This window comes from Muscardinus avellanarius, assembly GCF_963383645.1.
Source record: "Muscardinus avellanarius genome assembly, chromosome: 13".
Taxonomy (NCBI): Eukaryota; Metazoa; Chordata; class Mammalia; order Rodentia; family Gliridae; genus Muscardinus; species Muscardinus avellanarius.
The window spans coordinates 84,908,752-84,931,437 of NC_137799.1; the positions used below are offsets into that span (position 1 = coordinate 84,908,752).

At 37.3% G+C, this 22,686-nt stretch overlaps 1 protein-coding gene across 13 annotated transcripts in view; it reads right to left on the reverse strand.

Moving 5' to 3' along the window:
• The window catches only part of LOC308272016 (transducin-like enhancer protein 4), a gene marked incomplete at both ends in the record, with an annotated part of 152,038 nt that overhangs the window by 75,375 nt on the left and 53,977 nt on the right, over window positions 1–22,686 (reverse strand). For 7 of the 13 annotated variants that reach the window (XM_080708762.1, XM_080708761.1, XM_080708753.1 and 4 more), the window contains one exon: window positions 22,197–22,271. The exons of 4 other annotated variants lie outside the window; for them this stretch is intronic. In XM_080708762.1, the coding sequence (XP_080564888.1) occupies window positions 22,197–22,271 (75 nt within the window). Of the gene's footprint in view, window positions 1–22,163; window positions 22,272–22,686 lie in introns of all 13 variants that reach the window. 2 more of the 13 variants (XM_080708751.1, XM_080708756.1) reach the window with 1 other exon arrangement.

Sequence of the window (22,686 nt, forward strand, 5' to 3'; positions counted from 1 at the left end):
ATACATTTATTACTGTAGGTCTCTATGAGCACGTTTCAGTTCCAATGAACCTATACTGCATCACCAACGACAATCTTTCCCCCTAAATCCTTGATGTTCCATGTTTTGAAACAAGCCCATTACTTAACAGTTGCACTCACCCATCTCATGTTTTATTAGTCCTCTAATGGCCCTTCCAAACATCCTATACGTTTACTGTTTAATGTTATTCATCTTTTAATAATAAGAAGACCCTGACTTGCCAGAGATTGTTAGATTCTAGAAAAAAGAGACCAACCTTACGCTTCTATGTCCCCCTGGCACCTAGCTTAATTCCCCCATATAATAGAGATTCAATTTACAAAACCCCGGCACTATCAAGGATCAGACGCCTCTTTAAAAGTTACTTCCTGATTCCAAAAACAATACTCCTTCCCCAATCTAGAACTAAAAGTTTAAATTTCTGAGAATTTAAGACTTTCCATAAATTCCAGCCCTAACTTTGTACACTGCTATGTAACCCATCCAGGGAGCTCTCTGCCCACATTACTAGTCTATTTAGTGAGACCTCTACAGCTCAGCACAACTAATCATCAACACACACACAAAGGGTCCTCTCTCATTTGTAGATTTAAGTTCTACTAATCCTTCTCTGTCTAGCTCCTGCCTACCATTTTCTGTGAGGTATGTCCCTAATTACCTTGACTCAATGTTATCTCTCCTGCTGCCTCTCAATTCTGACATCACTTGAGGCCAACACTATTTACATAACACTTACCCACCCAACACAATAAAAGACTTTGTGGATGTGTGTATGGCATGACCCTTTATTTTCCACTGTACCTAGATATTTTTTATTTTTGATAGATGTTCAAAGAAATTACCAACTAATGTCAACATCAATTTTATAAACTTTTAATTCTGGTTCTATTTCTTTCCAGGTGATACCAAAATCTTCAGAATTTATAATAAAACAAGAAGCAATGAAAGGTTGCTGGTTCTACTATAATCCTTCATTTGTACATAAAAAATCTTAAATGAGTGGAACTGATCAAACATTAGCAGACATCAAACTTAGGAGTTGGTATCTCCATACAAAAAGTATGCATTATTGGTGGACTTAAAATTTTTTTTTTCTTGCGCACGCGCGCACGTGTGTTTTTATGTGTGTGTGTGTGTGTGTGTGTGTGTGTGTGTGTGTGTGTGTGTGTGTATGGTACTGGAGATTGAACTGGAGAATGCCTGGTAGAGGCATCCTCTATATTCTCAGCCCTTTTTACTTTGGGTTTTGAAACAGGGACTCACTATGTTGCTGAGTCTCACTAAACTACTAAGCCTGGTCTCCAAACCACCTCTAATCCTGTCTTGGCCTCCTAAGTACTGGGATTACAAGCATGTGTCACCACACTGGCTAATTTTTAAATTCTTAATACTTAAAATTATAAGGTGAGCTCTTACAAACCCAAACTAGTCGTATGTCCATCTATTTAAAAATTTCAATGAGCAAAGTTTCTATTATACATAGAATCTTTACCTGGTGTCCACTAATGCTAACATTTTACATAAATAAGAATTTAACAAAATTGCAAAATTAATGTCAACACATTAATATCAACTGAACCATAGGTATCAATCAGATTTCTGTAATGTTATATTTTCTGTCCCAGAATTCAATTCAGGTTGCTTTTCCACATTTAGGGGAAGTTTTAATTTTTCATTAATTATAACAAAAGTCCTCTAAAAAACAATCTTATCAATGGCAATAATCAAATTATATCTCTATCTATATCTATCTATATATACATATACATATATATACATATACATATACATATATATATACACACATATATATACATATATATATATATATATATATATATATATATATATATATATACACACACACACTTTTTTTTGCGGTACTAGGGATGGAACCCAGGGTATTCTTCCTCTGAGCTACACCCCAACCCTATTTTTTTCTTTGTTATTCTTTATTTTGAAACAAGGTCTAAGTAGCTGAGGTTGTCCAAGAACCATAATCCTCCTGTCTCAGCCTCCCAAATGCTGGGATTACAAGCATGTGCCATCACGCTCAGCTACATCCATATAATTAAATAGAATATACCTTGAACTTAGGTGGGAAAAGAAAATGAGAGGGGCCATCATAAACCAACTCACCCACATGTCATCCATCAAATACCCCAAATACCAAACAACAACAACAACAACAAAAATACTTAGGATGACATCTCATAGAAAGAAACATTTATCAAGTATTTCTAAAATATGAAACTATAAAAAAGATTATATTTAACATGTCATCAAAGAGTATATGATAAAAATACAGATACTGGAATATTAGTTAGCTTAATAATAAAACAGTATCAATAAAACTGATTCATTCCTGTATTTAGTTGTCATTTTGAAGCTTCTCTGTAAAAGGTCTTACCTCAGGAACTATCCTAGAAAAGGGGCTGATGTACTTAAAATTGATGATAATTAGCTGGGTGTGGTGGCGCATGCTTGTTATCCCCGCTTGGGAGGTGGAGACAGGAGGGTTGTGCAGGTTCGAAGCCAGACTTGCTGGTTTAAGAGACCCTGTTTCCAAAAAATAAAATAGGTCTGAGAGTGTAGTGTAGCCCGGGTGTAGAAGGGCTTCTAGGAACCCCAGTACCACCAAAAAAAAAAAAAAAAAAAAAAAAAAAAAAAAAAAAATTGATGATAATTAAGTCAATAAAATATTACAGATGACTTCTTTTAAATAAAAATAGGAAATCATCAATGGTTGAACTCAACTCCAACCCTTTTCATCACTAAAAAGTGATTCAATCAAACATCACATAACATTCAAGAATGAAATGAAGAATTTCTATCAAGTCGTCTTGCCAAGAAAGAAAAACTGAGAGGAAAGCAGAGTACTATTATCTATTGAACTGCCCTACATTACTAAAGAGTTCACCAGTGTCATCTGCTTTCTGCCCTATCTACGTTAATTACAGTGCAATTAACCTGTAAAAGTTTACTATTTTATCCTATCACCACACTGAGAAATATAAAAATCTCAGAGGAAGGGATTTTATATTAAGAATATATAAGTATATTAAGTATATATTAAGTATATTAAGAATATATTAAGTATATTAAGAATAGTAGCTAAACACAGATTTGTTATTAAAATAATTTAAGATAAATCACCACTCTGTATAATTACAAACCAGCAAGTTAAAAAACTGTTGAGTTTAGAAGGGGGGATGTCCAAAGCTCAAAGAAGTGCCATACCAATTAAATATGAAAATAAATGTACATTCTATAATCATAAGTGAAAAAAAATTCCACTCAGAAAACCAGGTGTCTTGGAAGAAAACTTTCTCACTGATCAATGATTGGGTACCTTATTAAAACAAAACAAAAAACTCAAGCCACAATAAAAAAAAAACTAGTTCTTCCTTTTATTCTCTTGATGAGCCATTCAAGAGAATAAACATTAAAATGAAGTGAACTTTAAACTTAGGCAAGTAGGTACTTCATTAAGATAATTAATTTAATTCTGATAAATAGCTAGTAATTATGTCTGAAAATATACAGCAGTGCAGTGGTAGACAGCCTCAGTTCTGTTAACAGTTTTGTTTCTTTTTTTTTTTTTTTACTAGATTTTCTGTAACAAAGAATTATTTCCTTGCAGCTTCAAACCTGGCAGGAAGGGCAGAAAAAGACAACTAGAGAATCGAACTCACAGAAAATGTGTTCTGAAATGCTGTCCTTCTGATAGCAAAAAGAGAAATTCCTTTTAATGCAAGGCCCCCAATTGCTTGATCCCTGGGGACTGATAAGTTACTGACCAAGCAGGCACTAGTGAGGGGAAGAGCTACAGCCCCATACCTCCCTGTAATTCTGGACATCTACAAGGAGAAGCCAGATAGAGATTTTCCTGTTGACCACCCTCAATCTCTACTATGTTCTTAATAGCAGAAAACACCTCAAATAACATGCATCCTCCTTGGACACAATAATCTCCCAGTAGCAATGAGCACAGCTAGTGCCTATATCCTGATTCCTAAAACTAAGTATAAGATGAACCTGCTACACCTTGTACCAAAAAGACAATGAACAAACTTAACAAGTCCCTACTGCTGGCAAAACTTGAGACAGCTTTAGAGCATCATAAAGAATGATGACTGTCATGAATTATAATTCTTTTTTTTTTTTAAACAAAGTTCCCAAGAGTGGAGTCTTCGATGTTCCAAGAAAACAGGTAAAGCTGCCAGGCCAAGGACTAGAGAATAGCTCTGGAGCCAGGGCCAGCTCTCAAAATTAGATCTGGCTGGCTCCCAAGCACACAACCACCCTTCTACCAGTCAGCTAAGCAGAGTACACTAGGCATGTGTGTCTTGATCCAGTGGCGAGACCCTATTCCAGAAGGGAAGTAGAGACCTTATGAGGAGCCAAAAGGAGGCAACAGACTTCAAAAAAGTCCTCAGTAGCATTTAAGAAGCCACTCCATTGTGGTGCTTCTTAAATGCTACTGAGGACTTTTTTTCAGATTCAGTCCAGCCTCCATAGACAGAAGCCATGTTAGCAGAACAATCTATATTAAACTCTTGACCAGCCAGGGAATGCAGAGAACAGCACAGTACTGAGCTTGTTGCTATTTGAGCAGTGAACTTGATTTTGCTGTATGCCTACCGTGAATATCTTGAAATGAAATATGAAAAACACTGATCAGGCCAGTACCTGCATGTGTGGGGCCTACAGGGAAGGGTCAGTGCGGAGACGGCATCAGCAACAAAAACTGGAGCATGGACCCCGGTAACAAGTAATGTACAGCTGCCCATTAGAACCCTTTCTCAACTAGAGTGATCAATCATTCATTCATGCTAATAAATGGAAGCAACACATCTGGAACCTTAAAACAGACCTACAGGATGCAAATAAGAGTTCCTTGCAGAAAGCTAAGAGAACAGAATAAAAGGCAAAAGAAAACTGATTACCAAGGCCCAAGAACAGGTGTTTTCTGGGACTCAGAAAGAAACAGGAATCCTGATGGAAACAGATGAGCATAGAGAAAGCTGGACAGAATCAGTATTCTGAAAATCAGTGCACAGTAAAGGTTTTTGACTTGGATAATAACAAAATCTCTAGGTTGTGATGTAGTTTTTTGCCCCACCCCCCCCGCCGGGGATGGAACCCTTCTACCTCCGAGCTAAACTCCCAGACCCTTTAAAAAAAAAAATTATTTGGAAACACGGTCTCTTAAGCCAGAGAGGCTGGCTTCAAACCTGCGCGATCCTCCTGTCTCCGCCTCCCAAGCATGGGGATTACAAGTGTGCACCACCATCCCCAGCTGGCTGTTTTATTTTTTTTTTTAAGCTGTTCTTCTAACTGCTCTTGAACTGGTACTATCTGAATCATAGTCACTTGTTGGTTATAATTGTTACAAATATCTTCTTCAGTTTTCTGGCTTGTTGTCTCACTTTCTATAAGGTATCTTTTGATGAACAGGTGTTTGTTGTTGTTGTTTTTCATTTTAACTGAGTAATAATATCCAATTTTTTTTCTTATGGTTTAAGCTTTCTGTGACCCATTCAAGAAATTTCTATTTCACGTTTAAAAAAAAAAGGGCACAGTGTATGTATGTATGTCTAGGTTTTAAAGTTCCATAATTGTATGCTTCTAAGATTGACTTCTGGATATGATATGAACCCAATTCCCATTTTTCCCACAAGAAAATCTAAATATCCTCCCAGTAATAGTTACAGGCATCCAACTTTCTCCTTACTGATCTTGCCCACTTTCACACACAGGAGTGATCTTTTTTCTGAATATTTTAATTCACTAAAGTGTTGTAGTTTAGATTAGGTGGTCTCTCCAAAGGCTCATGTGCTGCAAGCTTGGTCCCCAATGCAGCAGTGTGCAGAGGTAGGGCTTTTGGGAAGTAACCGGATCATGAGGATTCTGACCTCATCAATAGGTCCATCCATTTGTGGATTAATAATATGATGGCACTATTGGGGGTGGGGTAGAAACCTGTAGATTAAGCCTTATTAAAGAAAGTAGTCAAGGAGGTGCCCCTGGGAACTCTATCATGGCTCTGGCTCTTTCCTCTCTCTCTGCTGCCCAGCTTCCATGGTGGAGCAGCTCTCCTCCACCAGGACCTTCAGCCACGATGCCCTGCCTCACCTCAGGCCTCAAGCAGTGGAGCTGGCTGATGATGAACCGCAACCTATACATCCATGAGCCAGAAGACACCTTTGCTCCTCTAAGTTGTTTTCTTGAAAGTATTTGTCTCAGGTAAGACTATTAAGTATGTTAAGCTAGAACATGAAATATTTAAGTTTTTTCAAGTTCAGAATGCTATGTAGATTCAGAATGACTCTCAGAGCAAAAGGATAAAAGGTAAGAGCCAAGCTAGAAGGGAACTCAGGATTCAAACCAAAGTTGAGTGATGACTTGGACAAGAAGTGTGGCAGTACAGGCTGAGAAGCAGAGTTGAGACACATTCTAGAGAAAAGTGAAATAATAAGAAGGGGCATGAAAATAACAGAAAATTCAGGATACCCGTAAAACTAGGCCTCAAGTAACTGGGTAATTGGTGGTACCTTTTTCTCACATGTGGGAGAAGGAAAATGGTCACATAAATACAATTTTGTCTTATAACTTTTTCAGATTAGAAAAATTATATGTTAAATGAAGACAAGCAGAGTGGAAAGAACTCAAATATCAGGTGTAATTTTATCAGCCAATGAATATAGTAATATAATGTTGGTGAGCCTATTAATATCTTCTCAATACATATATTAAACACTTCAAAAGAAAATAACAGTTATCTTAGTCTGTTCCTTCTTTTCCTATTTAGTATGAAACAAGAACATTTTCCCATATCCTTAAGTAATATATTTGTAACAACTGCATAGTATACCATTTGTTTAGATATTTAAATGTTTATTTAAGTGGTACTCAATTGCCGTATATTCAAGCTGTTTCTAGTGTGTTATTATATTTAAGGGGTTACCATGGCATTAAAATATCACACACACACACACACACACACACACACACACACACACACACAGCTCTATACTGGTAATTTCTTTTCAAGTTATAGAATATCCAAAAAAAAAAAAAGGTAGCCAAAATATAACAAAAGCAGGATGGAATAGATAACTTCAGGGCCCTGGGTCAACTACTGATTCCTGTAGCCTCTCTTATATCTGAGTTCCTCATCATCCCTGCCACAGCTCTATACATTATCTCATACAACTGTCAGAAATGAAGACAATTCTCCATGGGTCTTTCTGTTAAGGAGAAAAACACAACTCCTTATTTGTCACTGACTGGATTGTGATACACTCCTACAGCTCATCTCTAAGGAAGACTGGAAAGAGCACCAAAAATGTTTTAGACTCCACATAAGAAGGTAGGCCTCGCCTACAAGAGCCAATAGACAACAAAGCTTGCCTAGACATTCAGCTTTCCTCACTGGCCACTCTGACACTATTGGCTGAAAGAAATCCAAAACAACTCTGAGCTTTCAGTAACTTAAGCTGCCCCCACTCAATGGTTTCTTCTCCAGATATTAATTTGTGCTGATCTATATCTACAAATAGCTTTTAGTCAACTCCAAAATGTCCTGCAGAAATTAAAAACAAAACAAAACCATAACTATGACCTTGCTTTGGAATCATAGTAGCTCTGCCCTTGTAGGTCAACTGCCCTTATAGGTGAAAAAAGACAACCTGGATCTAGACAAACCTCACACTTTTTATGAATCCACCAAGGGAAGAAGAAAGAAAAAAGGCATAAGAAAGAGACTAGTCATGGTACTAGCTTAAGAAGGATTTAAGAATGTGCCAATTTAGCCAGGCATTGTGGCACACACTTGTAATCCCAGCATTTGAGAGGCTGAGACAGAAGGACCGTGATTTGCAGACAGCCTCAGCTACTACTACTTAGTGAGGCCCTTTGCAACTCAGTGAGACCCTGTTTCAAAATAAAGAATAAAAAAAAAAAAAAATAGGGCTGGGAGTGTAGCTCAGAGGTAGAATGCCCCTGGGTTCTATCCATAATACTGTGGGGGGAAAAATGTGCCAATTTTAGTTCTTCTTAAGAGATTTGTGAGGGAAAGATATTAGCTCTAAGTCTTATTAGCATAACATTTAGCAATATTACTATATTCTGCAAAGTAGTTGTTATTTACACATAAGATTTTTTTGTGTGGAACCAGGGATGGAACCCAGGGGCACTGCACCTCTGATGTGCACCCCTAGCACTATTTTTAAGTCTGTTTATTTTTGATACAGTGTCTCAACGAGTTGAGAAGGGCCTCACTAACTAGCTGAGGCTGTCTGTGAACCATGATCCTCTGGTCTCTGCCTTCCGAATGCTGGGATTACAAGTGTACACTACCATGCCTGGCCCCACATAGGATAAGATTTTCCACTAATGAAATGGAAGCAGAGCAAAAGAAAGCAATTTAGCATAAAATAATGAAATAATTTCAAAGGCAGAACTACCCATACCATAAGGAAATTCTTATGATTTCTGACTTTTTTATATCCCTCATTGATTGCCTGCATTGAGCCCTTTGCTGTCCTCTTCCACCAGTCATACACCCTTTTCCCCAGCCACTCCTGCCTGTAATTAGCTTAACACCAAGAGCTATTAATCAAGAAACTCTCCTTCCAATTTCCTGCGTAATATTTAGAAATAAATTCATTGTAAATCCCTGATTTCCAGGTTTCTGAACCATTCAGCAACACCTCCTTATACTGCTGCAGAAGAATATGTTCTGTGTATATGTATCCTACAAAACATTTTACTATTTCATCTTGCATAATCCTATTTTCACAGACATAGTTTAAAACTTAATCATGGGGCCCTTTGTGAATCTGAAGATCGAAAACTCTTCTCCAAAATATGTATACTCCCCATTTCTCAAAAACATACACACAATTTTGCAAACATTTCAAGGACCTAATAGACAACCAATGCCTAAAACATGAAACCCCAGGCCTCAAGATCTTGGTTTAAAACACCTACTTTGTAGTGGTGCTTATAACTACTTTTGGATCTTAAAATAACTAAAATGTGAAAGTCAAGAAAAAACAGTTTATGCCAAGAGTAAGCAGCTGTATATAGAACTAACATAATGCAAACAATTTAGGCTAACCAATTCCCATGTGAACCACGTATACCCAATTTTTATTTTCCTCCCAACATTGAGCTCTGAACAGTCCTAAGAGTGGATTAAAGAGAATACCATTTCTGTGTAAAAGAAGAACACTGAATAAAGAGAACAAACAAAGAACAAGAGTAGCCTAATGACATGTGGAAGCTTTAAACTCAGTGGAAGTTTGGGATTCTGGTTCTTCTACCTCGTCTGTATGTAGCCTTCTGAAAACTACTCTCACTTCAAAGCTACAGTTTCATTATCTTAAAAGTTGAGATAACAGTTCTTGCCACATGGGTTGATGTGAAGATCAAACAAAGTAATGCATATAAATACTTAGTACAATACTTGACACAAAGCACATACATGATAAGGCTTTACTCCTTTTAATTATCCTTTTAGGGAAGAGAATAAAAGCCTAGAAATATGGTAACTCTAGAAATATAACTGGCACAAAAGGACCTCGATAGTTGATGAAAATTCCACAATCATCAAAATAAAGAGGCTTACAATACAGTTAGACTTGATAGTACTTTAGTGGCTATCATCACTTGCCCTGCATTTTTACATATCAGAAAATTTAAATGAAATTCCTAAGATCACACAATAAATGACAATCAGGTTTGTGTATTTCCTATGAACCATGCTTCCTCTCCATCTTGGCTATAAACTGTGTGCAGGGGGAAGGGGGGTCCAAATAAAAGAGTTCAAAATACAGTACTTGCTTATTTAACAAATATTTATTGAACAATATTATGAATTGCTACATGGTTTTTAAACAGTTATGGAAAGTTTACTGTACACATATTTACTTAAAATCACAAGCTACCTATTGTTCTAGGCACCACTGTTATACAAGTAAAACAAGATCCTATCAGCTAGTGAAAGGAAAGTGACAAGCAAATAAATGCTAAGTGCTTCGAGGAAAATAAAAACGGCTCACAGGGCAAAAAATGGAACTAGATAAAGCTCCCACATAAGTAAAAAGGGATGCTAGCCAGGGGTCCTTCCCAAGGAGAGAACAACTGAGCTAAGACTCTAAAGAGGGGCTCAAGGAAACCCAGGTCAAGACATAGGAGAATGAAGAGCCATGCATAAAACCCCAGTGAAGAACATACTGGAGGTAATCCAGGTATATAAGAGAAACCAGTGTAGTTTAAGAATCGTTAAAGAAGGAGTGTGAAGGGCATGTGAAGTCAGAAAGGTGGGTGAAGGTCAAATCACACTGAGTCTATTGGCCATGGTAAGAAACTACAAATTTTTCCTAAACAAAACGAATCACCACCAGAAGGTTTAAACACGAACAATAGGATCCAATTTATATGTCAGAAAAAGATCACTCTGGGTGATATGTGAGGTATAGAAGTACAAATGCTGAAACAATACTCCTAGAAGAAAAAGCTGAAGGATACTAATTGAGAGAGTGCTTGAGACAAGGGCAAATGGAAGATGCACTCACTGTGGGGAGAACAGTTGGATGGCAGAATGGACAACACACTTTTGCTAAACATTTTTATACTAAACTTGGAACTGTTTTACCATTTCTCATCAGCCAGTTTTAAAGACACTAACAATAAAGACCTAAGATTCTACAGTGTACTTCAAAGGGGAATTAGGAATATCAAGAACGAAAGCTAGAGTAAAGCTAGAACAAGGTGGCACTGGCAAAAGAAGAGATGGAGAGTTTAATCAAAGAGAACAAGAGTCTAGATACAGACTCATACAAGTATAGTTAGCTGATTTTCAAAAACAGAGGCACTGTTCTCTCAGTAGAGAAAGGATAGTCTTTTCAACAAATGATGACAGAACAAGCCAATCAAGATATCCAACTGAAAAATACAGGCAAATCAACCTGTGTCTCACACCATCAACAAGCATTAAACTTCATCATGAGCCTACGTATAAAACTTCTCAAAGAATAACAAAAAATTTTTGTGGTCTTGAGTTAGGCAACTATTCCTCAGAGGTAACACTAAAAATAAAACCCACTAAAGAAAAACCTGAAATTCATCAATGTTAAAAAAAAATGTGTGCTCTTTCTAAGACAATATTAAAAAAAAAAACAAAAAGAATGGGTGAATATGTTTGCAATACATGAACGATTTAGACCCAGAATATTAAAGAATGTTCAAATTCAATAAAAACTGACTCTAGGAAAAAAAGAAAAGATATGAACAGTTACTTTATCAAAAACATAGGGAAAATAAGCACAAATAAAAAGACACAACATCATGAGCTGTTATGGGAAAATACAAACAGTTTGACTGTCACTATTAGAACAGTTACTCAAAAAACTACAATTCCAAGTGCTGCTGAATAGTGAAGAGTAAGGGTTTTCTCCTACAGGTGGGACTATACAATAATAATAAGGTTGCTTTGGAAACCAGCAGGTCATTTACTTAGAAAGTTAAACATGTTCTTACCATGCCACTTACTCAGCAACCTTACTTGTAAGTAATCATCCAAAATAAACATATTCATGTTCAAATGACTATAAGTGAATAAATACTTCTTGTAGCTTTATTTTTTTTTTTTACAATCACTCAAAACTAGATAACCCCTTGTTCTTCAAAAAGTGAATAGATAAAACAATCTGGCATACTCATACAATGGAATACCATCCAGAAATACAAAGAATCTAGTTATTGATAAAGGTAACCCCATGAACTCAATTCCTAATGCTCAACAAAAGAAGAAAATTCAGAAGGCTGCATAATGCATAATTCCATTTATAACACACTCTCCCAAAGGCTCACTCTGGGAGAAAAAATAAAATTAAGTCGATGCCAGAGGTTAGAAGAGACTCAAAAAAAAAAAAAAAAAAAAAAGGAAATTGGGGGGTAAGGAGTTATTCTGCATCTTGATTGTGGTGACAGTTACACAACCTTATTCAGTTGTCATAACTCATACATCATCACACTAAAAAGGGTAAATTTTAGTTTACATAAGTTATCCCTCCATAAATCTGGCTAAAACAAATACAAACCATCAATAATGAATATGTTTCTAGATTGCTAATTCCAAGTCTCTGCAAATATAAAAAATACATATACTGTATTTTCTATTATTTTATTCTAATATCTATGGAAACTAAAGTTTTACTAAAATTAAAAGGTGTTGGGACTTTCCGAAAGATGGCGATGGAAAAAAGCGGGACTTACGAGCCCCACTAACAACCAATCTCTAATACTACAAAATCAGTGCCTTTCATAGGCAGAAAACACCATCAGCAGAGAAACAAAAAAATGTAATTACAAGGGACAGAGAAAAAGAGGGCTGGAAAAACTAGACACCAGAAGGAAACCAGATCGCAGTGCTGCGGCTGGAGCCGCGGCGCGGAGCGGCGGGCACCATCTTTCCTTGCAGCACCAGGCCCCAGAGAGGAGGGGGACTCAGACCGGAGATCAGAGCCACAGAGGAGATATGCCGGCCTCACGCCGGAGGACGCTGCAGCAGCGCCTTACTGCCAGCGGCAGTGGCGAGTTCACCAAATGGCTCCAGACGAACACACTCAACAGCCCACCAGGCTCCAGAGAGGAGCGGCGGACAGCGAGCTGAGGTGAGCCACTGCTGAGCAGCCGAGCGGAATTCGGCGCAGGGAGCATCTAAAGCTCCCAGTGGCTGGGCTCAGCACACCCTACAGGGACTCAGAGCAGAGCACAAAACCAGAGAGGAAATACGCTAGTCTCACGGCCGAGGGCGTGGCAGCAGTGCCATATTGCCACCAGCGACAGCAACAGCGAATTCACAGAGCCCACTACAGCTCTATCAGCGCACTCAACAACAGTGAGTCAAATTGCGGTCCCTAGAGAAGAAATCCCATTACAGCACTCCCAGGGACTTGACCCAGTGGGGGAGTGGCGGTGGCAGAGATATCACACCATAGGAGAATGCCCAACCTGGCACCCCCCATGGTCTAAAGCAGCCTCGATTGACTCCCTGGGTCTGAGACTATGCCATACAACCTAGTAAAGGAGTAGTGGGGACTGAGATACCACAGACTCAAGATCCAAAGCACCTTAGGTGAAGTCTTAGTGACCCAAGGGAAGAACCCAGAGAAGGCACAAACTTCCAAAATCATGGGAAAGAGGAACAACAATGGAGCAATGAATGCCCACAACCCTACAACATCAGAACCCGATAAAACAGAAATTCAGAGATTTCTAGAAGATCAAATCAGGAAAATAACTGTAGAAATAATAGAGGTGTTTTGAAAAGAATTCAGAGAGAGCCAAATAGAGATAAAGGATGCAATTAATGAAGTAAAGGCCTCAATTCAAAGTACAAACAACCGATTAGACCACATGGAGAATAGAATCTCGCTGTTAGAAGATGATCACTCCAAAAATGAACGCATAGTTTCTAATTTAGAAAAAAAAAAATCCAACAGCAAGAATCTGACATTGAAGAAATATGGGCCCATTTTAAGAGAGCTAACCTAAGAATAATTGGAATAGAGGAGGGAAAAGAAGGTGAAACCAAAGGGATCAACAATCTCTTCAAGGAAGTCATAGCAGAAAATTTTCCAAACATAGAGCAAGAGGTCAATACATAGATTCAGGAAACTTATAGAACCCCCTTTAGACAGGATCAGAGAAAAGGTTCCCCACGCCACATAATTGTCAAAATGACCAATGTGGAAGCCAAGCAGAGAATCTTAAAGGCAACAAAAACAAAGGGCCAAGTGACATTCAGAGGCAAACCGATTAGAATCACTCCAGACTTCCCAAACCAAGTCATGAGAGCCAGAAGGGCTTGGAGTAACATATTCCAAACTCTGAAAGAAAACAACTTCCAGCCAAAAATTTCCTACCCAGCAAAACTTTCTATCAAATTAGATGGAGAAATAAGACGCTTCCATGACAAACAGAAACTGAAGGAATTTATGTCTTCAAAACCAGCACTAGAGAAAATACTCAAAGAGATTAACTACAAAGAAGAAATAGGTAACACACACCAGAACCAGAGAAACAAGATTTTCCATCCAACAGACAACTAAGATTAGTTATCTGTGGAGATTCATTACTTATGTTAGTCTTTTACCTATCTCTAAATTGTATTGTTTGCTTTTATTGTTGTTAATTTTTAGGAATTCTAGTTGGAATATTAATATACCTTCAGATATAGCATTTAGAAATATTTTATCCCATTCAATCAGTAACTTTTAACTGTTTACATTGTCTTTGGATATACAATATTTTTTTTTAGGGAGTTTGTATACTCTTCTGTTGCCTGTGCCATTGAAATCATATCCAAGAAATCACTGCCAATTTCAATGTTGTGAGGTTTTATGACCCAGATTTTCTCCTAAAAGTTTATAGTCTTAAGATTTATATTTAGCTCTTTTATCTATTTTGAGTTAATATTTGTATATGGTGTTAGGTAAGGGTCCAAATTGACAATATATTGAAGAATTTATCTCTAGGCTTTTATTTAACTCCAATGGTTTATATATCTGCCTTTATAACAGTACTACACTATTTCAATTATTGTAGCTTTATATGGTTTGAAATCAGAAAATATACATCTTCTAGCTTTGTTCTTTTTTGAGATCGTTTTCGGTATCTAGAGTCCATATTCCATATCAGGAGATATTTTTTCTGAAAGATAAATAAATAAATGTATGATAGTTTCACCTAAAAAAAAAGAAAAAAAATAATTCTCTGGTAAGAAAGAAAGCAAAAAGAAATATTGAAATGTTATCTTTAAGTCATCAAAAGCTTGGTATCAGACAAATGAAACTGTTCTGTGAGATTATCATTGTTAATTTTGGATAAATTGCTATAATACTAGATGTCAACCACTAAGCCAAGCATGGGAAGGAGGGATGGGGAGGGAATGGGGTGGGGATCAGGTAGGGGCTAATTGGGCAATGTGTGCATGTATGTCTACAAAAGTTTTTTTTTATCCCATTATGATGTATGAATACAGTGCACCAATAAAAAAATAAATTAAAAATTAAATTAAATTAAAAGGTGTTATTTAAAAGTTGATTACTAGATATAAAAAAGTAAAAGCAGAAAGCTCACAAATACCAAAACATTAATAAGATAACTTAAATGTATTTTGAGAATCACTTCAGAATACATTTCAAAAACCATTTCAAAATATCAACAAAAATGAAAATGTTTTCTTAGAATTTGGTGAAGGTACTAAAATATATGCTGAATGAATGAAAGAGTAGAATTAATAATTAGGTCACTATTACTATTCATTAACCCATTCACTAAGTTCCTTATGAGAAGACTTAAGAACCAAACTCCATTTATAGACAGAAGGATCTTCAAACAGATTTCCTAGGGACCTTGAAAATACAAAACAAAAGTCCTTAAAATGTCACCTAAGGCTTAAGAGTCATTAATCCTTTAATTGCCTAGTTGGAGTGATCATGCCTCCCTTCTGGCCCACACTTTTCCCTTCGTTGTGTGTGTGTTTCACTAGGAATGGAAAAGTGGCATCCTACCTCTGAGCTATACTTCTAACCCTATTTTTTTATTTTGAGACAGGTCTCACTAGTTTCATGAGAGTCTCTCTACTTGCTGATGCTGGCCTCTAACTTGCAACCCCCCTGTCTCATCCTTCCAAGTACTGGGATTACAAGTGTGTGCCACCAAACCAGGCCCTTCTCTTTCAATTGAGAGAGGCAAAGCAGGCTGAATCCACAGAAAAATGGTTGCTGACTAAAGGCAGCTGGTGATTCTGCTTGGAGCCATACTATTGGGGACGTCAGAGAATAAGAAAATGAAAGACCAAGAAAAATGTGCAAACCTGCTTTTCTGTTTAAAGTCCCTCACCCCTCCCCCTGCAGAGGGCTCAACATGCTGAGCTCTGGTAGCTTGAGGATCTAGGAAAAGGCTTTTTTAATAATGAAAGCCCAAGGCTCCTCAAATCTTAAGCTATTTCTGATGTACCACCCAAACAAATTCTGTAACGTCTGTAACACTGTGTTACACAATGTTATCTTGAGCTATCAAAGTGCATTTTTTGGTAGGAAAGAGAGAAGATGGGCCCTTGCTAAATAAAAATATAGAAGTACTAAGGTCAGCACTAGTGTGAGGGATGGGGAAACTGAATGAAGGCTTCTAGAAATTTCCTCCAAAGCCGGCATGGTGGCACAAACTTGTAATCCCAGCATTCAGGAGGCTGAAACAAGAGGATTGCGGTTCACAGCCAGCCTCAGCTACTACATAGTGAGGCCTTTTTTAACTCAGTAAGAAAAAAATAGGGCTGGGGATGTAGCTCGTAGAATTCTCCTGGATTCCATCCCCAGTACTGAAAAAAAAAAAAAATTCTTCCAGAGAAGCTATGTAATAGAATAACTGAATGTATACCACAAGCCAACAAGTTAAACAGCCCATTCTTCCAATGGTGTGTTTTTTTTTTTTGGGGGGGGGGGCTTAAGTAAACGAAGAACTAAAAAGTTACTTATATGAGAGTCTTTGTTATGAGAAAAGGGAAATTGCTGCTTTTTAGAACCTCATCAAATTGAAGCAGTAAGATCAGATTGATTATAACTATGACACCCAATAATGTACTCCCCTGTTCTGCAGTAAATGAACCAGTTTTAAAAAGGGGGAGAAGAGGTGAGGAGTAGGCATATAACAGAAGGTAAAGAGGGATATAATGCAAAATTCCTTCAGCTATAGAGCCATCACAGCTGTGAGAGTGAACAGGACCATACAAGTACAAAAAAAAAACAGGACTTCTTCGAGCCAGCCTCCTTCCCCAAATTCTTACATGATGCAGCCTAGGGCCTGTAGTCTATAAAGTGCCAGTAAAGACAGAAACAAAGTTCAAGGAACTATGAGAAAGCACAAATCAATTTTCTATCTAATTTTTAAGTTCATTCAGTATTATATACTTAGAAAACACCAACAGTAATAATTTGAGAAGAGCAGAACAAGTATAAACTTATCAGTAAGATGCCCGAAAAGCACCATTTTTTTTCTTTTTTTCGTTTTTTGGTGGTACTGGGGTTCCTGGAAGCCCTTCTACCTCCGGTATACACTCCCACGGGCTACACTCCCAGACCTATTTTTTAACATTTTTATGTGGAAACAGAGTCTCTTAAGCCAGCGAGGCTGGCTCCAAACCAGTGCGATCCTCCTGTCTCCGCCTCCCAAGTGCGGGGATTACAAGAGAGTGCCACCACGCACGGCAAAAAGCACCATTTTTTAAAAAAGTGAACACTGTGTTGTAACAGCTGAGCTGTTGAAGAGTCTGTTTTATGCATAGAACTCACATCAGAAAAGGAGCCACGAGTCTGGCGTGTGACTACAATTACCCATCTACCTCATAAAGCCCTTCACAAAGCTTGAAGCTTATGAAGTCAAATCCTGAGTAGATTCTTAGTACCCCTAGTAAATAAAAGGCCAGGGTTTGACTGCAGGTAATTTTGAAGTGATTCTAGAACAGGACTAAGACCCTAATGAAGAGTAAATCAAGAAAGGAGGGAAACTCAAACAAGGGCAAATTCTTGAGTCTATCTTTGTCAAGTGAAGCACACTCCTGTTGGGACACTTGGAAGGATGGATGTTTACAAAGGCCCCGCAGAAAGCAATGGAAGAAAGCAAGCTTTTGTCAGTCTGGCGCATCAACAGCTAGAGAGAGGAGCACTGAGAGGTGGGAGGTAGGCCTCAGAAGGACAATGCCGCTTCAACTCCCTGGATACAGCCATACTCAAAACAGGAGAAAAGCAGAACAAAATTACAATTATTTTGGAAAGGCCTTTATTAGTGAACAGAAAGGAATGAAAATACTCATCTTGAATGCTTAATATATTTTTGTTTTTGTTAACACATTTTTAAATTTATTTCAAGTTTTATGTTGTTGAAGGCTCTATGTCCAAAGGGGTATATATAATACACTGCTGATATAAGGGGAAACACACACACATTTATTTTTATATATCTCTATACATTTAGACCTTTCAGTTTTTTGCCTAACGGCTAATTTGGTTAAAAAACAAGGGAAATTACCACAATGGCTCATCCAAAAGCTTTTGAAAGTTAAAGTGACAGTTTTGAAATTCACAATGGAAAAGGAGGAACATATATTTTTAATTAGTCATCCTGAAATACCTTCTGTCAGAAAGTCAGTCTGGAAGAAATGGACACACACACACACACACACACACACACACACACACATACAATTTAAGGGTCAATCCTATGACAAGTACAATAGAACAAATGCTAAGGGGGGACACCCCCACAATATTGTCCTTTCTTTTAAACTAACTCAAACATGTAGGATGGTAAAGGCAAAGCCATTTAAATCATTTCCTTAGTAATACAAGTAATATTTAAATAGATTTAATAGTGCTGCTCCAAACCAATGAATTATGGGTTTAAAACCTATTAAAATGTAATGTTTTTTTCCTGAGCTGAGAGGAGAGAGATTTAAATCCACTGAATTTTAATATTTCAGCTTGAGCTGCAGGAGGTAGAGAAAGTCCAAATGAACTATTCCATCAGCACCATTCAAGCATGAACATTTTAATCAGTTTTACTTCCTTGGAGTTCTCTAACACAGTTTACGCTGTCATTCTGAAAGCACTTAACACAGAGAGTGTGAAAAACCACCAAGGCTTGTTATTGCCTTCACAATTGATGGCAAATAATTTTGCAGACTTCCTATCATTAAAATGTCACTGGAAAAAATTGAGGTTCAGCATTTCTAGTGCTAAACTGAATTTTCCTACAACATCCTAGCATACTTGTTCTTAAGGGATTTTTTCTGGGGAGCGGGGCTTTTTATTTTAATGCCTATATTTCGATTTCTTTTCTTCAAGAGTTATGCTAAAAAAGAGGGTGGGGAAGAGTTTCCAAAATAATCACATTTTTCTATTTTTACAAGCCAATCATTTTTTCCCAATGTTCACACTAACAAAACTTATTCTTAATGGTAGTTTCTTTGTTGAAATTCTTATGAGGTTTCAAGTTAGCCTCCTTTATTAAGCATAACCACATTCACACAGCATGCACTGATTATATAGTGTAATGGATTTTAAAAGCATTTTAAGATAGTCAGATGACTCAATTTAATAATACAGGAAATGAAAACATCATTTCTAATTAGATCATATTACTGATTTAAAACTACAATTTGTGTGTTGTTCCAACAGCGTGATCTTGCAGAGATTCTAATTTAAAAACACAGTGGCTAGGAGGACACATGACAAGATCAAACTAGATACAAACCATTTCCCTCAGCCGTTTTGGGGGAACTCAGAGAAAGCTTCAAGGAAATATGAAACTGAAACACAAAATATTAACCATAAAAAACACTGAAATTTTCTAGTTTTCTTCCTTATAAATAAAAGATAAATGATATTTAACTTATTTCAATCTATCAACAGTTTTAAACTGAACATGACCTGTGAAAGAAATCATTATAACTGTGTTTCATTCCATTAAACACAACGAGCTTATTGTCAGGAGAACAGCCGCCTCTCCAGGTTTTGGGCTCACTTCAGCATTTTGCATTTCAACTGCACGGATCACTGGTTTGGCTCATTTACCAATGAAGGTAGAATAATATTGCAGTTAAAAGGTGCTTCATCAGATTTCATTAAATCTGGGAACATTTGCTCCTGTCTGGATGGTCTGCACACATATTAAACAGGTTATGTACTTAGTAATAAATAAATGAAGATCTGCAGGGGCTTAGATGGGTCTTAGCTTCTCCAGAGAAAAACTATCACCCCCCCCCCCAAGTACAGAAAATCATTGCTACTATGTCCTAAAAATCAAGTAACTAAGGTGTTAACCTGAGGTCAAAATACCACCACTTACAACATAGCCATGCCCAGGAGAACACACAACTGGTATATTTTAAATCCCACAATGTTACAACTCCAAAAAGTACTGGAGACACAAGGCACTATTCAGGGCTGCAAAAGATAGACTCTTAGCAGCAGAAATCCATCAAGTGAGTTTGTAACTGGGCACTTTCCTTCTCACTCGGTTTGTGGTTCCCTAAAACTGCTATGTTTGCTATTCTGCGATCTGCTTTTCAGAATAGTATATTACGTGATTACTTCATTCTCTGCCCAAATAGTTAGTGTGAAACTCCACACGGTCCACTAGATACAGTACCTGCTGCTTCGATAGCATGCAGCTCTACTGAGTTAGTTCTTCAATTAAGTTTTTAGATCACAAAATTAAATTAGCTTTATTTCAATAATTAAATGTGAATATACATAACATATGTCAGCAACTTGGCTACATCCTTATTATTTCTCTGAGAAAAGACAATCGGGTGATCCCATTCAAAACAAAATACATATAAAACAATAGAAAAATATATTTGATGTGAAGGAAACTTGTTCAGATTTCCTATCTCGTCTTGTATTTTTAAACAACATCCAACAACAAAAAAATACATCTTTTATTGAACATAATCTTTCTACTATATAGGTAGTGACTAAAAGAAATAAAAAGAGGATTATGTTTTCCTAGAAGGCTGCCAATCAGATGTAAGGTAGGAGGCCTGGCCATCTTTTCACTAAGCTAGAAGTGACCCTCATAAGCTTTGTTATCAGGTACAACTCAATACATTCTTTCCAGTAGGTGAGAAATACAGGGTCTTACCCTTCTGACCTGTGGGAGACTTAGTAACCAAAATATCTACACCATCCCTACATGAATACACATTCACCCACACAAATGTTTCAGACAAGCATAGCTGGTATATACATGCATACTTAACTTTTAACACTGAAAATGCTCTCAATGTTTTTTTTTTAATTTAAATACTACTATTTTCTGGAGTTTTAGGAGATTAAAACTAATAGTAAAATGTATTCATCCTTTAATATCCTCCCACCCCCACCGAGCATAGAAAATGTATGACAAGTGTTATTCCTGAGCCTATGTGGCTTGTTCTGATTCAGCCTCATTTTTCCAAGGGGCACTTTGGAGGAAATAAAGGTTACTCTTCCATTTATTATGTCTGCTAATTTACCACCATTTTTTTTTTTTTCCTTGTGGTCAAGGGACACAACACAGAGCTCCAAATAGCCCATTAAAAAACAAGCTACAATCAGACTACTGCCCCCCCACCATGGGCAGTGATCCCAGAGTTCTGATTTCCTTGTTAAAAGACAGAGGCATAATTGAAGCAATATCTTCACTTCAGATTGATTATCAGGCGACCCTTATCCGCATCTTCACTTAGCAATTTGAATTTTAATGGAAGTAAATGGAATAATTAGCATTTCAAAGTGTGTTGGATACACTGAAGGGAAAAAGAGAAAAGACTTTTGTGTATAATCTATACACAAAAGAAAGCATTTGGGAGGGGCTGAAAGAAGCAAGTATAGTCATAGTGGCTTCAGCAGAATAAGGGACTGGATGTACCATCTGCATAAAGAGAGGTGAGTATTTATTTTTTACAGCTCAGATTTCTCAATTTCATTTTCTAAGTTTTATCACATTATATTATTATTTCTTACCTTATTTTAAGATGACAAAAATTAGGTTGTGTTGGAGTGACTGCCCCAACCCACAATTGCCAGAAGGATTTCTATGTAGCAACTATTGCCAGGAAGGATTTTCTACATGCACCACTGATTTTCCAAAAAAGTGCAGTTAACTATTATTTCTACTATAAACACCAGCCCTTAAGAACTGTTACTCATCAGGGGAGAAAAAGTAGAAGGGAAGATGTGAAAATACACATTTTACTAAAAGTGAGATTAAGATATCCCATCATATCATTTGAGAAAAGATAACTCAGGTCATTTAACATTAAGACAATCTGTACCTTTTCCTCTAGCCTAAGTTAGCAACAGAAGCTGATTGTAAAAGAAAGAAATATGAAAAAGAACGATCCCTCTCTTTAAGGAAGACTTTCAGAAACATAATTAGTGAGAATGTGATCCAAAGATTCTAAGGCAGCCATCAAATTGAGACTGAAGGCAAAGTGCTTCATTTCACCTTGTGGTCATCTACTGCTTTTTGCCACCTTGGTGGAACCATATTTGAAGCGAGTGAGAGTTGACAACAAACACTAAGATCAGAGCTAGAATGGAAAGGCCACGTACCCCAATGATGGCGTTCAGTTCTGCCATGGTCACCTGCTTGGCCCGTTCCACAGCCTGCACCACTTGTTGCTGGTGCTATAAAATGAAGATCAGAAACAGAATACAATTATTTGTTTTCTACTCAGAAAAGCTTTTCCTAGCATGTCCTCAAACTTAAATTACATGCAAAACGGCCCTGGGGACGGAGTAGAGGGTGGGTCTGAAGATTTCCAAATACAAGCCAAGGTGGTGGATGATTAGATGCTTAGGTACATCTGGATCCAAAATGCTGAGGAGGAAATAAAGATCCAACTGAAGGTAACTCAACTGTGACCCTGAAGGATGCTCGCCTACTGGTAGAATCAGCTTCAATCTCACTTTTTCAGTGGCATACTTTGACCCAACATTTTCCACTAGTAAAAGTAATATCCCATCCATCCCACCTGCTTTCTGTGTACTCCCTTTTATCTTTGCCATCCACTAAAAAATAAATTATATCCTGTGAGTACTT